At 38.5% G+C, this 9,901-nt stretch overlaps 1 protein-coding gene across 3 annotated transcripts in view; it reads right to left on the bottom strand.

Annotated features, from left to right (window-relative positions):
• LOC126397185 (5-hydroxytryptamine receptor 3A-like) overlaps positions 1 to 8,275 on the bottom strand; it is a 27,496-nt gene extending 19,221 nt beyond the window's left edge. For 2 of the 3 annotated variants that reach the window (XM_050055768.1, XM_050055767.1), the window contains exons 1-7: positions 8,153 to 8,275; positions 5,075 to 5,235; positions 4,928 to 4,972; positions 3,197 to 3,303; positions 2,880 to 3,049; positions 2,392 to 2,552; positions 961 to 1,171 (exon numbers count right to left, since the gene is read on the bottom strand). In XM_050055768.1, coding sequence (XP_049911725.1) covers positions 961 to 1,171; positions 2,392 to 2,552; positions 2,880 to 3,049; positions 3,197 to 3,303; positions 4,928 to 4,972; positions 5,075 to 5,235; positions 8,153 to 8,207 — 910 coding nt within the window. In that variant the 5' untranslated portion in view covers positions 8,208 to 8,275. The remainder of the gene's footprint in view (positions 1 to 960; positions 1,172 to 2,391; positions 2,553 to 2,879; positions 3,050 to 3,196; positions 3,304 to 4,927; positions 4,973 to 5,074; positions 5,236 to 8,152) is intronic. The other variant, XM_050055769.1, reaches the window with a different exon arrangement.
• Between the last annotated feature and the right edge of the window lie 1,626 nt (positions 8,276 to 9,901).

Here is a 9,901-nt window from a genome sequence, read left to right on the forward strand (position 1 = left end):
AAGGCCTCGGTTCAGTCCACTAAGCCTGGGTGAGTACAAAACTTTCACCAAAAGTTGTGGAATCCGGTCGGTTTTAATGCACTCGCAGAGGCANCATTTTACGCGAGTTTTATGCCTCGGTTCAGTCCACTAAGCCTGGGTGAGTACAAAACTTTCACCAAAAGTTGTGGAATCCGGTCGGTTTTAATGCACTTCGCAGAGGCAGACAACATTATTTATTTAACTGATAATTAGCCGTGTAATAAGCGGGATAATGTATAATGAGCCGGTGAATACTGGGAAAATAACTCCCTTCAGGGGAATGAAACTATTCTATTCTATTGAATGTTCTATTCCCCTGTCGGGAGTTATTTTCCCAGTATTCACTGGCTCATTATACATTATCCCTTACTTAACACCTTATTAATTTAATCTGATAGGGTCTTATAGTGTCTTATAAACCAGTAATAAATGTGGTTATTGTTCTATAATTACCCCTTATAAATCATAATTAATGTAAATAGACATCTTATTAATTAATATTTAGGATAGCTTTATAAACTGTTATCAAGGTTCTATTAAGTGCTTATAATGCTCCTATATGCAATAATAACTGTGTTAATTATGCTATAATTAACACTTATATAGTCTTATTAATGGTAATAAGCATCCTATTCTCTGTTATAAGTGCTCATTAACTGGTTAATTGGTGCTTATTAAGCATTAATTCATGCTTATTACAGTACCTTAATATAAAGTGTTAACAAACAAACAAAGCAATTAAGAAGTAAAGAGTCGTTTTTCTTTTAAACCTAATTTATCAAGGTTGGAGAACATATTCAAATTTATATATATTTAAAATTCAGTTGTCAGAAGAGCCATCAGAGGACAAACTATTAATTGGACAACAATGCCATCTGGTCAAGAAGAAACACCGTAGTTGGATTATTTAATTCTATTTACATCACAGGTGTCACTCACTTATTAGAGGTGTTGTATTTCCAGTGACAGGCAGCAGGTCGTTCATGATGAGCAGGAAAACGGTGTAGCCCAGGATGAGGGTCATCTTAAAAGAGGACCGGTCCACACTATGAGGAGGCAGCAAGAAGCTGAAGAGGTCCAATGTGATGAGGAAGCAGCTGGGCAACAGGAGGTTTACCACATAGAGGATTGGCCTACGTCTCAAAATGATCTTCGGATAAAAAACAAGTACAAAGCTTTAAGGTTTTACTGAGACTTAGTGGTCTATTCACCATTAAGAAATGAAACCAGGAGTAGTAAACTCCTCCACCAGCCCCCATAAAACTTAATCTGTTTTAATTTCTGATACTTTTTTTTTTTTTAGACCACCTAGACCTCTGGTGTACCCCAAGGATCAATCATTGGCCCTCCTTTGTTCTATGTCTAAAACAAAACAAAACAAAGAAAGCTTTTGTTAAATTCCTTCACTGTTTGTGTGTCTAGCATCCACGATGCTTCTTATCTAACATGACGTTTGTCATAACTGATATTGATGTATTTTATTGTTTTTTTTAGCACTGACATATTTTGATCCAGATTAAGAATGTCGCTATATTATTTCAAGAAAAAAAAAAAATGGCTGTATAAAAAAGACCTTGGTACACTACCCACTGCTCTGATCTGCCATAAAGTGACAAAAAGAGTTGAAAACAACACATGGACCATTGTTAAGGCCCAGACACACCAAACTGACTTCAGAAAACTAACGGCGACAAAGGCCCCCTGCTGCATTGTCTGATGTTGCTGTGTCTCTGCCATAAAAGTTGTACATGAGCACACCACAAAAAACTACAGTAAACCACCAGCCAGCATGTATGTTCTGCAATTGCAGGAGATGACGTAACTCTCCACACCAGCAGACAGAAGCCATTGTTAATCGTCATTTAAAATGGGACACCGGACGACCATCTTGACACTAGTTAGCCAGTTGACACATTAACAACACAGTCCAATGTTGATAGAACAAAGTATATTTACCATGTGCCAGTGAACAATAACACAAACTATGATGAAACATTTCTGCTAAAGAGTTCAGTGGCAAAAAAAAGTAATCTTAACCACCTCTTGACTATAGGCCTTTGTTTACTTTCCTCACTTTCATTTCTCCTCTTATGCCCTGAACTAAAGAGTGCCTATCAGAGTAACTACATTCACTGTTGGGCTTTGCTGTCATCGCAACATGTTCAATTGACCAATAAACAAATGACGGGGGCCAATGATGGGCAAAAGTTGGCAACACATCGCACCAACTAGAGCAGCAGTCACTCACCAATGACCCAACCCATGACTGACATCTAGCTGTTGGCTTGGTGTGTCAGGGCCTTTAAACAGATAATCACCATTATTCATCACGTTAACACAGAGTAAATTAAAATAGCTAAAATAGCTTACATAGTATTTGATCTCAGAGAAGTTCCCATGACCTGTTTCAATGTAAGATTCAGATGATTTGATATCCACAAGCTCCCACTCTCCTCTGGTCTGCATCACATCTCTGGACTCCTCCAGTATCTCTGCAGATGTGCCTGTTTTAATAATCCTTATGTCTTCAGCTGGAATAAAATCATAGGAAAGTTTGTCCATATTAGATGCCCAGTCTGTGTGAAATGTTACTTGTGATGCACATGAGTAGAGTGAAGTTGTCAACATAAAATTTGAGGTCATAGAAGTTCAGGCCCTTAAGATAATTAAATGTACTTATTTCATTCTATTGAAATGTTATACCACATTTGTGTTTGTACGTGTGATGTTTGAAAATACATAATCTACAAAAAATATCAATTAACCTTTTAAACTTGCAAGTGACAACTTTCAGTGTACTCCAAGTACAAACTTGCCATGTTATTTTGCTGTTACTGGTTTTTGTTGCACAGACTTACCTACATGCAGTAATGATTCAAAGGTCAGCGAGCAGTTTTGGATATCAAAGGGGAAAGTGTAGATTACTAATTTGCAGGTGGCGATCACTCTGACCGGCCTATCATCATAAACATGACCTGTGTTGTATAAGTAGACATATGGGGTTTTGGGAGATTTGTCCTCATCCATGCTGGAAATAAAAAGAATAAAAAACTTTTAATTGCACATTTATACTTGAAAAAGATAGCGATAGGTGTACAAAAGTGCTGCCAGATAGGAGATAAGGTCTATTGATCGTGTGACTCCTTTAGTTTTCTAATGAATGAACTTAACTTACAACTCTTTGATGAGAATGTCTGGGACCCAAAGCTGCTCTCGAACGACAGAGACTTTTTCCGTTCCACATTCCCTCTCATCCCAGCTCAGTCCCGCTATATGCCACTCCTACATTAAACAAACCAACAACCATTTTAAATGTGTCACTACATACTTTAAATTCTTAAATCTAAACATTAAAGGCCTATTGTGTAGGATTTAGGGGGATTTATTGGCAGAAATGGAATATAATTTTTTCTTTAGTAATCAACTGAAAATAAGGATCAGTGGGTTTTCTTACCTTGAAATGAGCCCTTTAAATCTACATAGAGAGCGGGTCATTTTCTGCAGAGATTGCCATCTTGCACCACCATTTTTCTACAGTAGCCCAGAATGAGCAAACCAAACACTGGCTCTCGATAGAAATTTCAGCTTGTTGCTATCTGCAATCCTCACCGCTAGACATAATTAAATCCACCTAAAGCTTACACACTGTTCCTTTAAGTATAGTGGTATTCTATATTTTTCTTCTTGACAACAAACATCACGGAAAAAACAGTCAGTCAGTCAATCAATCAATCAATCAATCAATCATTTATACGTCACTTGAAATTGTACAAGTTACAGCTCCAATGAAATGTGATCCCATTAGCCCCTTTAACTTGTGCAATGTAATGTAGTCCTTTTTTTGCATTTTCCTACATCGTTTGCTGCTGCTGCATAATTGTCCACATATACCGACACCAACAGGACATCCGCATTGTCACCCCTCCTGAACACAGGCAGTGCCACTCTGCAGCCGCCTCTAAATGGTGTATAGCAGTGATCAGCAGCAGGAAAGGGACAGCACCTCACATGCCCACTGTCACACTAGTCCTTATTCACCGTAAAATAAACGCTATTTACATCTCTCCTTTTCTTGCCAGAGTTCTCTGCTCTGTCAAATTGGCATATAGAAAAAGACCCTCCTGGTGAAATGGCTGCTGTCCAGGATTAAGCCAAGTTTTGGTGAGTCAAAGGGTATTACAGTTCCTGATATGTTGTTGGAAACTAATGTGGCACGGAGGTCATCCATTTTATTTCCAACCCCTATTCAATGACAAGCAGAATCCTCATTCAGCTGGTGCCCATCTTCTCCATCTTTTCTTCGATGTTTGCTGATGTACATATTTGAAATAGTTAAATAGCCAAAAATCCAGCCTTGGATCACAGCCTTACTCAACAATATGTCATGTGGTTCATTCCATATGTGCCTGGTGTTTGGAACAACAGGACTTTGAGTCATTTTAAGGTACGTCCTCCTCACCATGTTTCTTTTCCTAAAACTAACCACGGTAACTTTTCTTGCCTAAACCTAACCTCCAAAACTTTATGTTAGCGTCATTTGTTGGGCAGTTATTCCTAAGATATCATTTAAACAACTGTGGATGAGGATTGCATTTTCCAATCTGGAGAGTGCCACTTGGTTGATCATAACAAGGGAACTTTCTGTATTTGACATTAACTTACATATTCTGGGATTATGTTGTGGATGTTTGAATGACTGTTTTGCTGCAGACAAATATGAATAGCTTGTATCAAACGTTGAGATACACAGCACAGACAACCACCAAGTGAATGTTAAAAGCAAAAAGTGTCACAACACTCTTTATCTGCCGGTACCACTTGTATTTGGTGTGTGGTTTTGTTAATGAAAAGGTTTAAAACCATTTTCTGAATGAATTCACGTTTTGTCAGTGCTCTGAACACTTACCAGGATTTGCCATATGAATATTGTTAAGGACTGCTCTTTTTCATTCTAGGGATGAGACACATACAGTTAATAATGATGATTCAAATTCTGAGTTATGCATCCGTATGTGCTGTCATGAATAGATTTTTATGCAGCTCATAGACTCACCACTCCTAAAATCCCCACCAAAGTCAGTTCGATGGATACTTCCAGCACATCTGTAAAGTTTCCTACAGGTCGAAATAGTTTTCTTGGAAATAATTCAGCCTCAAGTGCATCAAACAAGGCCTTAGGAGTTGGGCTGGTGCAGTTCAATGTTGCAACAAAACCTGCATTGAAAAAGAGAAAAATGAAAACTAAATTTATACATAGGTAACCCAAGTAAAAGTATTTTTCTTTTAGGCCTATTTGTATTTGCTCAAAAGCAGATCTTTCTTTGTATGCTATACAGCGTTTTGCTAAGACTTCATGAAGTGTTCAACAAAATGCTTCATACCAGCCACATGAAACACTCACATCCACACGTCTAAACAGTCATTCTGTTGCTTGCTCTGTTTACCATGCACCCTCTCTGCTTCTGATTGCAGATCCAGCCACTCCTTCCCGCCCTCCGGTGTTTCCTTCACCTGACCTTCTCCACCCACAAGCTCACCTGCTTCACATTATCCCAATCAGCATTGCAGTATACAATATATCCAGGCCCATCTCCACCCACTCCCTATCAGATTGTCTCGTTTATATCCACCCTAGCTCCTCAGCCTTCTTTCCTACCTACCCCTGTCTGTTACCGTCTAATGCTGGTTGGTGGATCAGATAATCTCCAATTTAAATTTGTATCCTGTTTGCACCACAGCTCCACCAGTTTCTCCTCCTTTCTCACGGTTCAAGAGAACTGAGACTTGTTCACATGTTTGCTCCTCGCTGGAGTCTCCTCATTGTTTACTGTCTACCCGGTTTACTGCTTCTTGTTTGCTGCTGGGGAGAACGTAGATATTGGTTATTGACAATGTTCATGTAATTGAACTTTTTTGGACTGAAAACTTCAACGAAAATATTCAACATGTTGTTTTTGTTGTACCAACACGAAAAAAGGCTGATTTAAAACAGCTTATGCCAGGTTCACACGACACAACATTTTTATCTGTTCCGACGGTCACTAGGCGATTGTGGAGTCATACAATCATGCTGGCAGACATGACAGACTACATGATGGTCCACACCAATCATCGCTGGTCGTCTTTCATGACGTGTGTGATGCCACGGGTTATTCTTGTCCTAATTTTATTGTTGTAACGATCATTACAGTCACTGTGTCTGTTCATGTGCCAGCTGAAATGTCATTGTAGTGGTGTAAAAAAAGTGCCACCAGATAGCAGGGGCTTCATTTGAAGTACAGTATGCAAACTTCGCAAGTCACTGAAACCTTCAAAACAAGTTCCTGCAAATGTTTCACAACAAAAGCCTGTTTAGAAAGTGAAGGGATTCTCTCAACTGAAGTTATAAGGGGCTTTTAATTTTAAACAGGCACAGTAAGTGTTGAGTTTGAAATGATAACTTTTTAATGTTAACTTTCAAACGGGAGAAAAGTAAATATATAGAAAACACAGAGGGAATGATATATTAACGCCCGTTTATAATGTAGTCTGTTTCAAATGAAGCTGGCACCCTCTGCAGTTGTGGTAAATAAAAGCACAACCACTGTTTTTTAATTTTATTAAAATGAAGAAATGAACATTATGAAGAAATAACATTGTTTGCCAGCCTTATGCTAATGGCAGAACTCACCGGGTTGCTAAAGTGCCTCTGCTGTCATTTTTCCTTTTTTACTGTGTGTGATAACGTCCCTATAGGAAATGTCAAAAAGGCTGAGGTTGTCTACAGTTGTCTACGGCAGCAGATCGCTCTGTGTTTCTTTTGGTCAGAGTGACGACTGTGACGGGAGAAGTTGTGATTGACGAAAAAACCCCACACATTATGACTTTCTGTTGGGAGGTGTCCGAGATGGCTCAACTATGACACACTACACTAGATAAAAAGATGAATTATTGCATCGCATTGCATTGACACTTGTTGTCGTTCAGGATCTGAGCTGACACTGTACGACACTGTGTCGGGCTATAATCTGGCTGATAATGTGTAGTGTGTACCCGGAATTAGACTGACTTTTATAAGCACCTCTCACCAAACGATCAAGATCATGGGAGCATGCACTAACTGAGGTAAAACTCTCATGATTTTATTCTGACATTAGAAATTTGTCTGCAACAGTGAAATCGCTTGAAAAGTCATTTAGTGTAAGGCTGGCACAAGTTTGCCTGTCTGGACAGATGACCTGGTTTTGACCTTTCCCTGTTTTTGGACTCCAGTAAGTAGGAACTTTTTTTTATCTGAGCCTTTATGCTTTGTGTCGTATAATGAACATGAAGTGTAAATTCATTTAGCAACCACCAATAACATCAGTCTTTAAAACTAATTTTTGATCCATACACCACCTCTTTGTTTCTATTTTCATTTTGGCCATGAGTGATGGATTACCATGACATTTAGTATATACATGCTTCTTCCCATTAGGATGAATTTGAATACATTTGGTGATCCTTAAACATTTTATCTAGTGCCATCGTCAGGCTAAAATCTTAAAGTATCCGACTATTGGGTACCTATCAAATAACTGTAAACCAGTAACATCCCAATCAACAGCACTTTGTATGCTGGTCAAAAAGCATTAGCATACTAACATACTCAACTAAGATGCTAAACTTGGTATACATTAGCATGCTAGCATTGTCATTCTGAGCATGCTAACAGCTCAAAGCACCTCTGTAATTACATACAGCATCACAAGCTGTTTGCGTGGCTGTAACTCTTACTCTTGACATATGTTGTACTTTTCGTAGCTTTACTTGCTACAGTGGTTAGTGGAAAGTTCTTTATTCTGTTAAAAAACACTCATCACACAGGTTTATATTCTTTTTGGTAAGAGCTTGGTTTAGGAGTATGCTTAATTGATTTCAACTGCTTTTTTACAAACAGTACAAGTTCAAAAATATTCATGAATTTGCCCCAAAACTGTTAGGAAACTCATATCATTCATACATACAATAAATGATTAAAATTAAGGCAACTTTAAAGCTGCACTATCATGTATTTGTTATGTATTTTACACAACAGTTTTTCTCTTGCTTACTGACATAGAAATATAAAGTGAGAAAAGATACAAACATTTCACTATTCTTTCTTCCTTACCGTGAAGCAGTGAAACACAAAGGAAAATGACCCCGGCTGTCTTCACTTCTGTCATCTTGTTTGTTGTCTACTTTCATAACTTGTCCCATCCTAAATGCCGACAGTCTGAACAAATGGTGTTTCTTGTTTCTGATTGGCTCATCTCAACTTACAGCTTTTATGTCTGAATTATTTGCTCACGTGTCTTGTTTGTCAAAACAACAGTGTTACACATTTTTCCAGACACTAATCAAACACGGACGACCACTGATGATGTCAGTTTTCAGATTTTGTGAACACACACCTCAGCATACGATTAGCTGAGATTAAGTACTTAGTTAATCTGCTCTGCACCCATATTCACTCCTTTATCTGAATGTAATCTATATAAAAATAAAAATACACAAACAAGATGACTTCTGAAAACAGAGATACAAGATTATTATGAATATTATTAATTTTTTGTGCTGCATATTTCAGAGCGGTACAGTCCTGGACTTGTCCTGCTTATAGACTTAGGGGGAAAAAGCAAATAGAAAAACTGTAAGTGAAGACATGAACAGGGTTGTACAGGTTGACAGAAACCTCCAGGGCAGAGATTTGCAATGGGTGAAAGCAAATATTTGTTGCTTGACTAGAAAAAAATACATAGCATATTAAAATAAGTATGGGAAGATAGTGTGCACGTGTGTTGTAACATGTTGCTTGCAAATAAAACATTTTACCCAACCTTCCAGTTTTGTCTGTTCTTATTTATATGTCACAAGGAGAGAGAATTCAGTCCATTTGCAGGCTTTTTTGTGGGATTGTTGCGGCCTACTAAAAACAAAAAAATTAATAAAAAAGAAAACTCTGTTAGCTAAAACCTGAAACAGTAGAATGATGATTCACACTATCACTCGTTCAGCCAATCAGTGATGCTCACCTGCAGCCCATTACACACAGAGCCACAGTGGGGGGTGGGTAAGAGTGTCCATAGCGTAAACAGTTTGTGAAAGATTTAATGTACAATAAATCTGATGTTGTTTGTCGGCCCACTGTGGGACTCATGATCAGAACTGTGACTGTAGCTGTTTATTATTCCTCTGCATTATTTGTTTGGGTTGTCCGTATGTATGTTAATCTTGTGGATGTAATATCTCAAGAAGGCCTCAAAGGAATTTCTTCAAATTTGGCACAAATGTCCACTTGGAGTCCTTGAAAAACTGCTAAGAATTTGGTGGTCAAAGGTCAAGGTCACTGTGACCTCACAAAACATTTTTTTGGCCATAACTCAAGAATTCCTGCACTAATTATAACAACATTTCACACACATGTCCAACACAACAAAATGATGAAGTGGTGACATTTTATACCCAAAAGGACAAAGGTCAGCTTCACTGTGATGTCATAATGCTCTGCACAAACACTTTCCTGATTATTATTCGACATCATAACTCAGGAACAGAAGAGAAGACATTTGGTCAGATACTGAATTGCTGACACTGATCTAGCTGTCATGACTACAGTCTGGACAGACATGGATGTAAACTGTCACTGCAACCTTCCTGGTTCATGGAGGCATACAGCCACTAGGTGGTAATCTACAAAACAGTGTCAGCGGTTACGGCTTTGACCAGCGGATATAATGTGACTTGGGATGTGCGCCAAACGCTGGCTCCGTTATGCAGCAGATCCAGCTGTGTTGCCCATAGGTGCCGCCGTCATCAGAAAAGGACGTCGCTTTATGTGACGCTTCAGAGTAAGGCCGTCTCATGTCTCAAATCAGCA

This window comes from Epinephelus moara, chromosome 10 (assembly GCF_006386435.1).
Source record: "Epinephelus moara isolate mb chromosome 10, YSFRI_EMoa_1.0, whole genome shotgun sequence".
In the NCBI taxonomy this organism is placed as follows: domain Eukaryota; kingdom Metazoa; phylum Chordata; class Actinopteri; order Perciformes; family Serranidae; genus Epinephelus; species Epinephelus moara.